Source organism: Suricata suricatta, chromosome 8, assembly GCF_006229205.1.
Source record: "Suricata suricatta isolate VVHF042 chromosome 8, meerkat_22Aug2017_6uvM2_HiC, whole genome shotgun sequence".
Classification (NCBI taxonomy): domain Eukaryota; kingdom Metazoa; phylum Chordata; class Mammalia; order Carnivora; family Herpestidae; genus Suricata; species Suricata suricatta.
Window position 1 is genome coordinate 110,655,633 of NC_043707.1, and position 17,422 is coordinate 110,673,054.

General features: G+C 37.1%; 1 protein-coding gene across 9 annotated transcripts in view; it reads left to right on the forward strand.

The window, feature by feature from the left end:
* The window catches only part of SCMH1 (Scm polycomb group protein homolog 1), a 158,768-nt gene that overhangs the window by 52,270 nt on the left and 89,076 nt on the right, over nt 1-17,422 (forward strand). For all 9 annotated transcript variants that reach the window (XM_029949393.1, XM_029949391.1, XM_029949392.1 and 6 more), the window contains one exon: nt 4,231-4,465. In XM_029949393.1, the coding sequence (XP_029805253.1) occupies nt 4,231-4,465 (235 nt within the window). The remainder of the gene's footprint in view (nt 1-4,230; nt 4,466-17,422) is intronic.

Consider the following 17,422-nt stretch of genomic DNA (forward strand, 5'->3'; position numbering starts at 1 on the left):
GGCCATTACAAATCCAAGATACCACTTCGCATCTATTAGGACAGTTGAAATTAAAAAGGGAGACAATAATAAGGAGGGTGAGGATATGAAAAAATTGGAACCCCCCCTCACACATTGCTGGTGAGATTGTAAAATGCTGTCACCACGTTAGGAAACAGTTTAGAAGTTACTCAAAACGTTAAACATAGAATGAGCACATGGCTTAGGATTCCTACCCCTAGGTAAGGAAAACACATGACCACTCAAAACTTATACACAAATGGCATCATTATACATAAGAGCCAAAAAGAGAAAACTCAAATATCCATCAACCGATGAGTGGTTAAGCATAATGTGGTATATTAATTCATTGAAATATTATTCATCAGTGAAAATGAATGAAGTACAACACAGTAACCTTGAACACATTGGGCTAAGTGAAGAAAGGAACCACTCACATGTTGTATAATTCCATTTATATTAAAACAGAAGATTAATGGTTTCTAGGCTGGGCTGAGGGCGGAATAGGGAGAGACTACTAACAGGTATGGGAATTCTTTGGGGGGGATAATGAAAATGTTCTGAATTTAAATCAGGTGATGTTTGTACAACTCTATGAATATACTAAAAAACTATTTAAAAAGGTAAATTTTCTGGTATGTGAGTTAAACAAATAAATACCTACCATATGATCTATCCATTTCACCTTTAGATATTTACCCAAGAGAAAAGAAAGTATATTCCCATACAAATATGTATACATGGGTGTTCACAATTTATTTGTAATAATCCAAAATTGGACAAAAACAAAAATCCAAAAAAATGGGGTGCCTGGGTGGCCCAGTCAGTTGAGCATCCAACTCTTGGTTTTGGCTCAGATCATAATCTCATGGTTTGTGGGATTGAGCCATGCTTCAGTCTCTGTACTTAGAATTCTCTCTCTCCTTCTCTCTCCGTCCCTCCCCTATGCTCTCACTTTCTCTCTCAAAATAAATAAACATTAAAAAAAAAAAAACTGGAAACACACCAAATATTTATCAACATAATTTACTACTCAACAATAAAGATAAATGAATTGTTGATGCATTCAACAATAGGATGAACATCAGAATAGTTATGCTCAGAGATAATATCTATTATTCCTATAGCCAACATCATGCTTAATGGTGAGAAAATAGAAGCTTTCCCACTAAAATCAAGGAAAAAAGCAAGATATCTCCTCTTACCTCTTTTCAGTATCATAGTGGAAGTTTTAGACACTGTAACAAGACAAGAAAAGGAAATAAAAGATATACAGATTAGGAAAGAAAAAATAAAACTCTCTTTGTTTGCAGATGATTGTCTTTGTAGAAGATCTGAATTGACCAAAAAACAAAAACAAAAAACAAAAAACCACCCACGAATTAATAAGCAATTACAGCAAGGTTTCAGGATACAAAGTTAATAAAGTGAGTCACAAATTAAAAGCACAATACCATTTAGTACCTCCAAAATGAAGTGCTTAAATATAAATCTAACAGAATTTATACAAGTTTTGTATGAGGAAAACTACAAACTCTAGTGAAACCAATGAACAAAAACAACCCCCCCCAAAAAATGGAGAGACAGTCAATGTTCAAGAATATGAAGTCTCAATATTATCAAGATGTCAGTTCTTCCCATTGTGATCTATAGATTCAATGCAAGCCTAATGAAAATTACAGCAAGTTATTTTGTGGAAATTTTGATTTTAAAGTTTACATGGAGAAACAAAGATCTAGAATAGCCAGCACAATATTGAAGGGGAACAGGGTTGGGGGATTGACATGACCCAACTTCAAGGCTCACTGTAAAGAAACAGGAATCAAGACAGTGTGGTATTTGCAAAAGAAGAACCAGAGGGATCAAGGGTAAAGAATAGAGAGCCAAGATATAGTCCCACATAAGTATAGGCAATTGATCTTAGACAAAGGAGCAAAAGCAATACAATGGAGCTAAGATAGTTTTTTCAATGAATAGTGCTTAAACAACTGGACAGCCACATGCAAAAAAAAAAAAATCTAGACAGAAACCTTACATGCTTCACAAAAATTAACACAAAACAGACCACGGATTAAATATATAATAACTCAAAACTATAAAACTCCTAGAAAATAACCCAGGAGAAAAATAAGACAACCTTGGGATGTGACTTTTTGGATACAACACCAAAGGCATGATCCTTAAAAGAAATCATTGGTAAGCTGGAATTCATCAAAATTAAAATCTTCTGTCTCTGTGAATGACACCATCAGGAGGATAAGACAAGCCACAGACTGTGAGAAAATCTTTGTAAAAGGCATATCCGATAAAGGAATGCTATCCAGAATATACAAAGAACACTTAAAGTGTCAAAAATAAGAAATGAAACAACTTGATTTAAAAAAAAAAAATGGGCCAAAGATCTTAAATAGACTTCTCACCAAAGAAGCTCACCAAACAAACAAAAACCCAGCCTGTGAAAAGATATTCCACGTCATATATCATCAGAGAATTACAAATTAACAGTAGTGGGACACCACTACTACAATGGCCAAAATGCAGAAAACACTGATACCACCAATGCGAGCAAGGATATGGAGCAACAGGAATTCGTTTATTGTGGTAATACAAAATTGTATGACCATTTTGTAAGATAGTGTGATGATTTCTTACAAAACTAAACATATTCTTACTATGCGATCTACAACCATATTCTTTGGTACTTACTCAGATGACTTAAAAACTTACACTGGCAAAAAACCTGCATGTAGATGTTTATTGCACTTCTATTTATAACTGCCCAAACTTGGAAGCAACCAAAACGTCCATCAGTAGGTGAATGAAAAAAATGTGGCATAGCCAAGCAATAGAATATAAGCCTTAAAATGAAGTGAGCTATCAAGCCATGAGCGAGCAGACACAGAGGAAACTTAAATGCCTGTTGATAAGGGGAAGAAGCCAGTCTGAAGAGGCTGCAAAACTATAGAGACCCTAAGAAGATCAGTGGTATTCAGTGGTTGAGTGGGTGGGGAATGAATTGACAGAACACTGAGGATTTGTAAGACAAACCATTTCATATGATCCTATAATGGTAAATACGTGTCATTATGCATTAGACCAAGCCTACAGAAGGTACAGTACCAGGAGAGAACCCTAATGTGAAGTGTGGACTGTGGGTAATTATAATGTGTCAACATAGGTTCGTCACTTGTAATAGTTGTACCACTATGGTGGGGGTGTCAGTAGCAGGGGATACTGTGCATGTGTCACACCAAGTATATATGGAAAATCTCTTTACCTTCCTGTCATTTTTCTTCTGAACCTAAAACTGCTCTACAAAAAACAAAGTCTTTAAAAAAAGAAATGAAATAAATATTTTTAAAAATTTTAAAGAAGTGAATTATTGATACATTCAACAATAGGGATGCATTTCAGAATAATTATGCTGGGTAAAAGAAGCTAGACAAACACAAGAAGACTTTATTCTCTCTGATTCCACTTAAGACTAGAAAATGCAAACCAGTCAATCTACCATGATAGAAAGTGATCAATGTTTGCCTGGAGACAGGGGTCTGGGAAGGGCTAGACAGAGGAATTATAAAGGGACCTGTGAAAACTTGGGAGTGTGTCCATGTTCATTATCTTGATTGTGATAGTGGTTTCAAGGTGTATGTGATACATATGGTGTCATGGGGGTATACATATGTCAAGATTTTACAAAGTGTATAGTTTATTGTATGTCAGTTATAACAACATGGTTTTAAAACTATGAATTTATTTTTAAGTTAATGTCAAAATAAGAAAAATAGTCTTTTGGTCTGTGTGGTGAATACACAGACCTACATACTGAAACGCTCCATGAGGAGACACTAAGGATATGCAAGTTTACTAGGATGATTTCGGAGAAGAAAATGTTATGAACACCTGGAGAGTTAGGATGTTAGAGAAGACAGGATGAGAAAGCATTTAGGTCAGGACCATTTGAAACACTGCTGTGCTTTTCTTACTGGTGTGAGTCAGTATTTGATGCTTCTGTGGAAGCATTTTTTCCCCCTTTATCTTACCTTCCAGTGTTTCTTTTACATAAAACCCTTCCTGAGTGTTAGGGAATAGTTCAAGGTGGTTGTCCCACGCCCTGCTGTAACCAGTTTCAGTACAAAGCATAAATTTTCAGGCTCCAGCTCTTAACATCTTTACTGAAAATGCCATTTACTCTTAGCCTGCCTAATCCCCATGGCTTGTTTTTCTCAGTCCTACACACCTCCAAGCAACGAGTTCAAGATCAGCATGAAATTGGAAGCACAGGACCCCAGGAATACCACATCCACGTGTATTGCAACAGTAGTTGGACTGACAGGTGCCCGCCTCCGCCTTCGCCTTGATGGCAGCGACAACAAGAATGACTTCTGGAGGCTAGTTGACTCCTCTGAAATCCAGCCTATTGGGAACTGTGAGAAGAATGGGGGTATGCTGCAGCCCCCTCTGGGTGAGTAACTCGACCCAAGCCTTCCATAGCCAATTAGTTATCTTCCCAGAACGCTCCATCCTATTACAGGAAAGCCTAGGGTCCCCTGCCAATCTTTCTCTGTCATATGGCCAAAAGAAAAACTGAAATGTGCTATAAAATACGGACATGCCCATGTCTACATAGACTTATGATAGCCAAGCTTCTCTTACGCTCTCCTTTTTCTAACTAAAAACCACACCTTTTCATCAGTTCTCATTTACCCTGAGAGAGAATGGAAGGAGGTTTTACCATAGGGCTCAAAAAACCATAGGGCTTTTCCAAATCCTGCAAGGCTAACCAGAGATGAGAGAAAATCTTTCAGTAAAAAGAAGACTGATACAGAGGTTCCTCATCTCCTTTCCCCTAAACTCTCACTTGGTCCTTGTACTTTTCTCACTTTGAATCAGTTGTTAAGTAAAATGTATTATTTTACTTAAACTAGTAACCCCACTAGATTTTTCTTCTCAAGATCAGATTTATCTTTTTGTTTTTCCCCTCTGTATACCTAAGTGACTTAGCCCATCTCATCAATTACTGTCAATCACTATTGCAGTGAGTCTCAACAGAGAACAGAGAGAGATGGTTATGAGCTGTGGGCTGTGTTCCCCTCAGGAGGTTGTGCTAAATTAATTGAGCATTAGAGGATAGAGGACAGATGACGTTTGTAAGAAATCCCCAGGCAGTTAGTGACTTATCCCCCATTTAAAACATTTATTTGTAGTAAGATTCCAGACACATACAGAAGTAAAAAGAATAGCACAGCAAATGTCCGTGTATTCTTCACCCTTGATAATTGTCAACACACAAGCTTGTTCTGTTGGTACCTGCACATAGTCCCTGCCCCTTCCTGCCCAGTTGTCCAAACACAGCATCATTCTGTCATTAAATATTTGGTATCTATGTCTCATAGATGATATTTTTAAAACATAATCATAATAACATTATTATATGTAAATAAACTAATGATAATTCCTTAATCCCAACAAATATTTACTCAGTGTTTAAATTTTCCCTGTTGTCTGTCTGTCTGTCTCTTTCTCTCTCTTTATTCCCTTGAATCAGGATCCAAATAAGATCCATATATTGCACTTGGTTGATGTGTCCTTTAAGTCTCTTTTAATCTATGGGTTCTCTCTTTCCTGTATTTTTTTCTTACAATTTATTTGTTGAAAAATCTAAGTAATTTGTCTTTAATATCTCCCACAATTAGATTTTGCTGATTGTATCTCTATGGTATCATTTGACATATTTCCCTATTCTCTCTTTTCTAGAAATTGGCAGCTAGATCTTGAGGCTTGATCAGGTTCAGTTTCAGTTGTTTTATTTTTTTTTTCATAAGAATATTTCATAGGTAGCGGTGTTTACTTCTATTGGGAAGCATATATATGGTCTCATTGTCTCTCATTTTATAATGTAGGAGCTGTTACTGCTTGTGGTCTAGATTAAGGGTTGACAGATTTTCTTAAAGGGCTAGACAGTAAAAATTTCAGGTTTATGTGCCATACATTCTGTGTTGCAACTAGTCAGCTTTGTGATTGTGACACAAAAATAGCTGCAGATGATACATAAACAAATAGGCAAGGCTGTGTTCCAATAAAATCTTATATTTGCAAAAACAGATGACTGGCCTGCTGGCTATAATTTGCCGACTCCTGATTTAGAGCAATCAATTCATTATGGTTGCAAAATGGGAAATTTTAATCTTACAATTCTGTCCACATAAATTAAATGGAATATGTCTGTTAAACTTCCATCAATTATTTGGTTATTGGACATACTTCATGGAAGAAAGCTTAAATGCTTGATTCTTTACCAATTTTCAAAATAATGAATTGGTTTACTACCATCCCCCCAAAATATTTAAGGACATTTTTCTTGTTATTGTTGTTTAGTATCGTAAACCCAAGGATTCATACATATTTGACATGTTTCATTCCATCACACTAGTTGTCCTTCCTGATTCTTGATTTATCCCATCATTGGCTACATAGAAGCCTCAATCAAATGGTTCCTGACACTTCTTTTTCCTTTTCTTTCTTTCTCTTCTTTTTTAGAGAGAGAGAGAGAGAGAGAGAGAACGCACACCAGCAGCAGCAGGGTGCAGCAGGGGAGGGTAAAGGGGGAGAGAGGGTGAGAATCTCAAGCAGTCCTCACACCCAGTGCAGAGCCCAACATGGTGCTTGATCTCATGTCCCTGAGATCATGAGTCAGATGCCTAACCAACTAAGCCACCCAGACACCCAGTCTCCTGACACTTTAGCTGTCTTGGATTTTTGACATTTCAAAATGTTCCAGGCTCATCTTTTTTTTTTTTTAATTGAAGTTAGCTAACATACAGTGTAGTATTGGTTTCCAGAGTAGAACCCAGTGAGTCGTCACTTCCATATAACACCTAGTGCTCATCCCAACAAGTGCCGGGCTTGTCTTTTGTATTATCTGCCTAAAATATGGAATCAGCTATTTCTTTTAGATGCCCAGTTCCTTTTAGTGGGAACTGCTATTTAGAGACTATTATCTGAATCCTAGAGTACTCAGTGCTACTGGGTTGGTCATTCTTTTTACGTCTTTTTGACATAGAGGGATAGGAACTGCCTTATTGTTATTATTATTATTATTAAGATAAAGTCATTAGTTCATATTGATACTTCCTACTAAAATTTGGGACAAATTGGTGCTTTTATTTACTTTATCTTTGTTGTCTTAAATCTGCATCTCCTTTGTACCACAACGAAACCCTAGTTCTCCGTGTCACTAGTAAAACAACTCGGGTGTTCTGTCCTATGGTACACAGAGAACAGCTCAAAATAACAGTACCAGCCAACACTTACCACCTTTATCATTACTGACAGTGTTTGAATTACTTGCATTTCTTGTTTTCTTACCCTCAAATGAAGTATAGTCAATATATTATAAGGTCGTTTGGATTAGTTTCTCTCTGGGAGGCAGTGCCACCAACTTGATATAAACCTGGGTTCATTTGTTGTATTGATTTTTATTTTTAGAGATTGCTTTAGAAATTTTCCTTTTTAAATATATATGTGATATACACCATTCTTAAAGTCAAGTCTATAAAGTGATGTATATTGAGAGAATTCCCCTTCACTTTCTTCCTTCCTTGTGTCATAGGTAGCCACTGTCTATACTCCCCATTTTTAAAAAATACAAATATCCGTGTGTGTGTGTCTGTGTGTGTACATATATACGTAAAGTATTTCCCACCTTCTTATATAAATGACAGCATACTATACATAGTGGTCTTAACCTTGCTTTTTGCCATCTAATGAAATACCCTAAAGATGACTTCTTAGTAGCATGGGGATATTCTTCATTCCTTCTTATAGCTGAATAGTACTGTATTATTCTCGACCTGCTTGATGAATTGCTATTTAGAATCAACTTGATAGGTCATTAAAAAGTACAGTTGGCCCTTGAACAACACAGGCTTGCACTGCACAGCTCCACTTATATACGGATTTATTTCTGTAAATACAGCACAGTACTAGAAATGTAATTTCTCTTCCTTAACATTTTCTTAATAACATTTTCTTTCCTGTAGCTTACTTTATTATAAGAATACACTATCTAATGCATATAGCACAGAAAATATGTGTTAATCAACTCTTTACATTCTCATTAAGGCTTCTGGTCACCAGTAAGCTGTAGTAAAGTGTTGGGGAAGTCACAGGTTTTATGCAGTTTTTGACTGCATGAGGGCGTGGGTGTCAGTGCCCCTACACTTGACATCATTCAAGAATCAACTATATAAGTTCCCAGGGATAATGGTGATGATCTAAATCACAATCTTTCAATAAATTCTCTAGAAGTGTACAAATCCAAAAGGAAACCAAACCACCCCTAATTCATGTTTAAATGTAACTGAGTCAAGAATACCACAGATTTTAATGACATGTTGTCTACATGTTCAGATATAAAGATCTGAAACCATTAGAGCTAATTAATACCTGACTCATACCAGAATAAATAGTTTTGTGTAGTTAGAAATGCATTTAAAAAGGGGAGGGCAGTGGGAGCCTAACACAGTCAAAATCACCTCCAGGAAAAGATAGGCCCACTTAGAGTGGGAAATACTGAAAACAGAGTTAAGACTGACTTGATTAGAGCAATGGCTACTGGGGAATCCAAAGGAAGCAAGTGGGTTGAAAGTCTGGGTTGAGATAGCACTCTTGGGAAGACATCTACCTTTGGGGGACGGTAGACATATTGAAGGAAAAGCAGGGGATTGTAATTCAGCATTAGACAGAAATAGGAGAGAATCATAAAGTCAAAAGATACACCAGATGCTTCTCATCCCATCCCAACAGCGTCATCTACTAAAGAAACTGCATTTCACTAGGTTAACAGAAAATTCATAACGTGAGATCCCTGCCAAAATAGAACCTCCTGTTTTTGATGGTCCAGGAAAATTTAAGACATTTCAGATGATTAGGAAATAGCAATCGACGCCATAAAGAGCTCCTATACGACAAAAAACCACAGATGAGGACAAAACCATTTTAACTACTGAAAATTCTGCCAAAATCAGTGACTAACCAGACGAAAACTATTGCACAACTTCCCAACTTGAATTAAACAAGTATTGACAGATATGAAAAAAATACCGTGAATCATAAATTTTAAGTCAGACTAGAAATGCACAATAGACAGGAAGATGTGAAAATGGAGTTGTCCAAACTCAAGAAAAAAATTGAAGAAAGACAAAATAATCTCAACTGACTCAATTCCAGAGTACCCAGTGGACAGTAGGTTTAACTGAAAATATAATAAGGGACATTGAGAAACAGAAACAGCCAAGAGAATAAAAATAAATATTAGAAAAGATTAAAAAGTATCAGAAAAGAACTGTTGGATATAGAACATAGCAAAGATAGATGTGTATATGTAAATGTATATTGGAGTGTCTGAAGAAGATAAAACAATGAACCAGAATTAATACTTAAATTTTTCAAAAATTAAAGAAAACCCAAACTTACATATTGAAAACCCTTATTCCTGGAAAAATTGATTCAGTTTGGTTACTCTAAGATCTATTTTAGTAAAACTATTACATTCTAAGAATAAAGAAAAACTTCCTCTAAGCCTGCAGAAAAAAGGCCAAATTATTTACAAGAGAAAGAAAGTCAAGTCTGCATCATACTTTGCTACAGCAAAGTACAAAGCAGGAGTGGAGTGGTGTTTTTAAGAAATTTAAGGAAAGAAAATAAGAACATGGAGTTTATGCAAGCTGGGTTTTTTCAGGTATTGAGATTATACTGAAATATGTTCAGCATGCAGGAACTCAGGAAATGCTGTAACCCAAGCCCTCCCAGAGGAACGAATTATAGAAAGAGCTTCATCCAAACAAGGAATGATCACTCTAAGACAAAACAAAGGTAGAGACAAGATAGAATAGTATGGTATCAGTCTGGGTCCAATGAGAAGAGAGAACCTACACAGTAATTTGAACACACACAGTTTAATATCATTGTTAACTGTAACACAGGGTTGGGTGTTGGTGGGTTTGGCTAGTCAGAAGGAGAACGCTAATGAATATCAGAGCACCCATAAGAAGCAGCCACTACACTGGAGCTGAGATAGAGGGACCAGGGAAGAGCCTCCCCTCGCCCATCCTCAGGGCTGAGATGTAGACCTTGTTGAGGGGGCACAGCTGTGACTCACTGTATGGGAGAGGTTGCTGTGGTGGCATGGAAGTGGAACTTGCTAGAAATTTGCCTTCTGGGGTGCCTCTAAGGAAAGGTGTTCATGGAGAGCTGTCTCTCTGGAGAGCTATAAAGCCATGTAAATGGGGCAAGGTGGTGGTGGTGGTGCTGCTGCTGCTGGGTACCCATACTGCTGGCTGCCATGAACTGCAGAATATGGTCAACAGAGACAGTGGGAGTGTTGCAGGAGCCCACCAAGCAATCCCACCGGAGCCAGGGAGCCACCCCCTTCCCCCTGTGATAGCCCCAGATAGGATCAAAGGATGTCACCTAAAACTGATAAACCAAATAGAAGCCTAAATGAGGAAAAGGTAAATGAAGGATATTATAAAATATGTTAGCATAAAGGTAACTACTAAAATAAAATTCCAAAACTTCCTAAATAACAAGGGAACAAAAAGATCAAGAAACAGACCACACAGAGTAAAAGATGAACTAAATATAGAAAGCACAGCACATAAAATATAATGTGACAGAGTTGAAACCAAATGTGTAATTTATATTAATAAATATAAATGGTTTTAACTTAACCTAGTAAAAGAAAAAAAAATCAGACTGGTACTCAGAGTCAAACCCAGCTTTATAGTGTGTGCAGGAGACATACCTAAAGTCAAGTTAAATGAAAGTATGGTTAAGGGTATGAAAAGGAAAGTCAAACAATACAATAACAGAGATTGTAAGTCTAAGATTAGATAAGGTAAAGTTCAGACCACGAAGGGCACCTGGGTGGCTCAGTCAGTTGAGCGTCCGACTTTGGCTGAGGTCATGATTTCACAGTTTGTGAGTTTGAGCCCTGCATCTGGCTCATTCCTGTCAGCACAGTCTGTTTGGGATCCTGTGTACCCTCCTCTCTCTGCCCCCCGCTTCTACTCTCTGCTCGCCGCTCACTCGCTTGCTCTCTCTCTTCTCATACACACACACACACACACACACACACACACACACACACACACAAATAAATTAAAACAAAAAATTCAGACCAGGATGCATTAAACAAGACAAAGAAGCCACATGTTTTTATTTTATTTTTTGATGTTTTATTTTTATTTTTGAGAGAGAGACACACAGTGTGATTAGGGGAGGGTCAGAGAGAGAGGGAGACACAGAATCTGAAGACAGTCCCCAGGCTTTGAGCTAGCTGTCAGCACAGAGCCCGATGCAGGGCTCGGACCCACGAACCATGAGATCATGACCTGAGCCCAAGCCGGACACTTAACCGACTGAGCCACCCAGGAGCCCCAACCACTTTATAATGTTTAATGATGACACAATTTACAGTGAAAATGTAATAATTAAAAATATTTTGGAACCAAATTACAAAGCATTTGTCTTCATAAAATGGAAATGATGGTAGGTGCAAAGAGATAGAGACGCACACACTAATAGATTTAATACACCTCTCAAGGCGAGGCAGGCCAAGAGGACAAAAAGTAAAGGTATTGAAGTCTTTAATGACTAAGGTAGGTCATGTACGTTTATACATATAAAACTCTATACCCTGGTGAATACCCTTGTACATTGAAATATAAAACTCTAAGCAATTCTTGTTTGAGAAGGGAAATATAAACCAAAATGGCAAAACTTCTAAAAAATAAAGATAACAAATACACATCAGAATTTTGAGAACAATTAAAGCAGTGGTTGAAAGAAAACTGATAGGTTAAGGATAAAAATTAAGGATTTAAATTCCCAATTCAGAAAGCTGCAAAAAGAGTCACAACCCAAAGAAAATAAAAAGGAAAAAGGTAAAAGAAAGGTAAAAGCAAAAGCTAATGAAGTAGAAAATAGAAAAGCAATAAATCAAAATGCTGGTCCTTTGGAAGGAAAGTACACAAGATACACAAACTAGTAGTTAGCCTACTAAAGAACAGAAAAGGAATAAACACAGATACACAAAGGTAGAGATGACAAAGGAGGGAAATAATTTGATGTAAGTAATAGAAAAGCGAGGCAAAATAGGAAAATACTGCTTGTCAAAACTGACCCCAGTAGATTACAATATTTAAACAGGTATGTAGAAAACATATGAAAGTTTTCAAAGAACTGCACCTGCAGCAGACACTCATGTGCAGGCTGTTTTACAGGGGATCCTGCAAAACCTTAGAGACCAGATTGGCTACTACTTAAATCGCTACAGGTCAGTGATACCCAACAGAACCTTCTGTGATGATGGAAATGTTTTAGATCTGTGCTGTCTAGCTACACGTGGCTACTGCCACTAAGGATTTTTAATTTGGAGGAATTATAATTTGAAGTTAAAAAGCCTTACATAGCTGGTGGCTGTCTACTGGACAGTTCAGCTCCATGTCATGGAAAAGTAGGAAAACATCCAGATTCTTTTTATGAAGTAGGTAGAATTTTGATACCTCAACCTGATTTAAACACACACACACACACACACACAATTTCATGTATGCGTTTTGTTATAAAAGTCCTAAGTAAAATATTAAGAATGAGAATTCAACATATTTAAAACAATAATTTATCAGAGAAAATTAGTGGGGGGTTTTCTGGGAATAAAAAGATTTAACTTTAGAAAAATCATTAATTAAATTCACTATATGAAGATACCTATAACGGGGGTGCCTGGGTGGCTCAGTTAAGCGTCCATCTCTTGAGGTCATGATCTCACAGTTCATGAAATTGGTTCATGAGATTGAGCCCCAGTTGGTTTCTGGGCTGACAGTGAGGAGCCTACTTGGGATATTCTCTCTCTCTCTTTTGCTTTCCTTCTCTCTTCCTCTCCCTCTTCCTCCCTGTTCATGGTCTCATGTACTCTTTCTTTCTCTTTCAAAATAAATAAACTTAAAAAACAAAAACTCCAAAAAACAAAGAAGATAGCTGTAAGGATGAAAGTCATCTGACCGTTAACGAAAATCAGTGCACTGCTAAGGACTCACATCTCCAGATTTCAAAGCTTATTACAAAGCAACAATACTCAAGACATGTACTGGCATAGAGACGTATAGATAAGGGATTAGCTTTGAGAGTCCAGAAATAAATTCATACATTTATGCTCAGTTGATTTTCAACAGCAGTACCAAGACAGTGCAGTGGGATTTTCAACAACAGGGGCACAGACAACTGGATATGCATGTACAGAAAAATGAAGCTGGACCTTACCTCCCTACCAGATAAAAAAATTAACTCCAAGTGGACGATATTACTAAATGTAAGAGCTAAAACTATAAAAATCTTAGAAGAAAATATGGGGGGAAACTTCATTGGAATTGGCAGTGATTTCTTGGATATGACACCTAAAGCACAGGCAACAAAAAGAAATAAAACAGTTAAATTGAACTCATCAAATTAAAAACTTTTGTTCATTGACGGACACTATCAACAGTGAAAAAGGTACTCACAGAATGGGAGAAAATATTTTCAAGTCATGTATCTGAAGAGAGGTTAATATCTAGAATATTTTTTAAAATCCCTCCTTCAACTCAACAACAACAAAAACAAAACAACCCATTTAAAAATGAGGAAAGGACTTGAATAGACATTTCTCTGAAGACACATAAATGGCCAGTAAGCACTATTGAAAAGATGCTAATCTTCAGGAAAATACAAATCAAAACGACACAGAGATACAACGTCACACCCATTAGGATGGCTAGTGTCAAATAAATAGGAAATAAGAACTGTTGGTGAGGATGTAGAGAACTTGCACTATTGATGGGAATTTAAATGCTACAGCCACTATGGAAAACAATATGGTGTTTCTTCAAAAAATTAAAAATAGAATTACCATATGATCCATCATTTCCACCTCTGGATATACAGATAAAACAGTTAAAAAAGTAGAGATTCAAGCAGATATTTGTGTACCGAAGTTTAGCGGCATTATTCACGATAGCCAAAAGGTCAAAGCAACCCAAGTGTCTATCAATGGAAGAATGGGTACACAGAATATGGCGTATGCACACGAGAATATTACTGAGCCTTAAAAAGGAAGGCGATTCTAACCCCTGCTACACTGTAGGTGAATCTTAAAGACGTTATGCTAAGTGAAATAAGCCAGTCGCAAAAGGACAAACACTGTATGATCCCACTTATATGAGATACGTAATACAGGCAAATTTATAGAAACAGAAAACAGAATGGTGGTTGCCAGGAGCTGGTGGGGAAGGAGGAATGGCAGATTGTTCACTGGGTACAGAGTTCACTGGGGGAAGATGAAAAGGTTCTGGAGATGGATGGGGGTGATGGTTACTCAACAATGTGAATATACTTGATGCCACTTACTTTTGAGAAAGAGAAGGGGAAATGTCTATACACACATTTTGTAATACACATGAAATTACATATTTTATATGCTTATTTTTATAAGAAGAAACAGGAATGTGAAACCAGAAAATGAGGGGAAGGCCCTCTACTGGGAATCTCTAGGAATAGTGTGGCAAGTATAGCAGCAAGAGGGAGACTTTTCCGAGAATACTCTTTCATACTCTGTCTCGACTTGCATTATGTAAATGTTTCACTTTAAAAATAAAACTAAACCTGAGAAGAGAACAGATCATATCCTGAAATTGATTACAAACAGAAACAAACTGAACTATGCATCAAATGGACATCATAACATTGGGACACATTTCAAAGAAAAAATGGAACTTCAAATAAATTCTGATGTTTTATTAACAACATTAGTAGTTCTACCTGAATCTGAAGCTATTTTGCATGTATTGAAGATAGAGCAAATGAGTAAATAAGATACAAATACGGATGGGGGAGGATGAAGAAGAACCCTGTAGTATGGAGATAAGGAGGTATCTATATGAACTCTTAACTTTAAAAAATGTATATATCATTTTATATATATTTGTGTTATAATGATATAAATTCTGTTCACTGAAAAGACCTAGAATCAATGTGGTTTCTAAAATCCCATTCTTCACTGAAAGGAATCATGGCTCCTTGGAGAAATGGCTGATTCCAAGGCTGAGCAGAAGAAAAATGTAAGGTGAATTTGGAGCATTCTGTTGTGCCAGAAAGAAAAGAGGTCTTAAAGAATGGAGACCTACCAGAAGGACACAGGAGCCAGCTTGAAGGGGCTCTGATCAGCCTAAACTGGAACAATAAGAGTATGAACAGAATAATGAAAACAAAAGAACAATGGTATTGGCATCCATAGGTCCCTAGTGATACACATAAAAAATTTTAGAGTTGCAAGGAAAAGACTAATTACAGACTGTCAGCCAATAAATATAGAGAGAACAATAGAAAATTACCATTTTGCAACCACCATTTTAATTGATTCAGGCAAGGATAATCAGTGAATGCTAAAACCACAGGGTAAAAAAGCTTATTGGAAAATAGGATAGTCACATAGTCTCAATGTTTCCTATTAATTATAAAGGGAAATTATAATGAAGAAGTCCATCAGTCACTCCTTAACAAGTGATCAAATTCAGTATCATCGATAATTAGATAAACCAACATTATGTGCTTCTTAAAGTAATGAAGTGAGAAGTACGCAGTGTCACTTGTACTTTTGTCAGAACTGGTTAGCATGAATGTAATCATAAGGAAACAATCAGAAAAAAATCCAAATTGTGGGATATTCTATTAAACAGCCCACACTCTTCAAAAATACCAGTTTCATGAAAAACAAGCAAAAGGCAACAGGATTGGTCTAGATTAAAGGAGACTAAAGAAACAGGACAACCAAATACAATATGTAATTCTCATTCAGCTCCTGTATTTAAAAAATCCAACCACTGTAAAGGACATTTGGGGGACAGCTGAGGATATTTTTAATTAAATTTCTCGGGTATGACAGTATTACAGTTTTAAAGGAGAATGTCCTTGTTCTGAGGACAAATATACTGATGTATATTTAGGGGTGAAGTCTCTGACTTTCTCATAGTTCAGAGGAAAAAGAGGGTGTAGATAGATGTTTCGAAAGCAAATATGGTGAAATGTTATTAGTTGTTGAACCTAGGTGAAGGATACACAGTTGTTCATGTACTGTTTTTGCTACTTTTCTCTAGGTTTAAGATTTTTCAAAATAAAGTTTAAATAAATTATGTACATAATTATACATATATATGTGTGTGTGTTCATGTTCCCCAGGCCTCCTCTGGACCTCTCCCCAGAGTTGCTGAATCAGAATCTCTAGGTAACGGGGCTTGGGATTCTGCATGGTAAAATGACTCTCCCGAGACTCTAATGGAATTGGTCTGATATTTGGGAAATATTGCTCTAGAAGAGCCTTCTTCTGTAAAATCTTGTATGGTTTGCGTGTGTACATGTGTGTGTTCTGTGCACCTAGGAACATGCGTACTCCCTTGCACGAGCCCTCCGGGAGAAAAGGTGGAAAGGTAGAATGGCTTTCAGGTGACATTATTATCTCAGTGCTGCCAACCCTTGCCTCACACCCCCCTTGTCTACTACTCAAGACTGTGATTATTTCTTCTAAAAAAAAAAAAAATAAAAGACTGTCTGGATTCCTGGTTCTTCAACTTTGCTGCCAGTTAAAATCACCCAGAGAGCTCTTGAAATTTTCAGTGCCTCTGCCTTACCTCAGATCAGTTAAATCCGAATTTCTGGGGTTGAGACCATTATATTCTTTAATGCTCCCCAGGAGATTCCAGTGTCCATGTTTGACTGTCTCTGGTCTCAAACAGAACCTGGTTTCTGGTGAGGCTTCCAGTCAAGGGTGTCAGGAACCCAGCACAAAAGCGCCTGGTCAGCACACTTGGTCACGTGCCCTGGGTTGGGTCTAGGTGGTACCTTGACTTGAAAGGAACCCTTTGTATATTCCTGTCACTGATCTGTCTTTTTCATTTGCTAAGTAGCCTCTAGGGCCTGTCAGTAGAAAGGGAGATTTAAAAAGATAAATGGCTCCTTTTATCACAGAAATAAGAGCTTTTTATAGAAACCTGTGAGGATGGAAATAACCCAAAATCTTAGAGAGAGATTACTTTAACCGTGGTGTCTTAAATGCTTATTTTACAAAGATAATTTTAAAAGTATTCATTAGGGGCGCTTGGGTGGCCCAGTAGGTTAAGCATCTGACTTTGGCTTGGGTCTTGATCTCAGGGTTTCAAGAGTTTGAGCCCCTCGTCGGGCTCTGTGCTGACAGCTAAGAGCCTGGAGCCTGCTTCAGATTTTGTGTCTCCCTCTGTCTTGCCCTTTCCCTGCTTATGCTCTGTCTTTGGCTCTCAAAAATAAATAAATTTTTTAAAAAACACTTTTTTAAGTATTCATTAAACTGCTG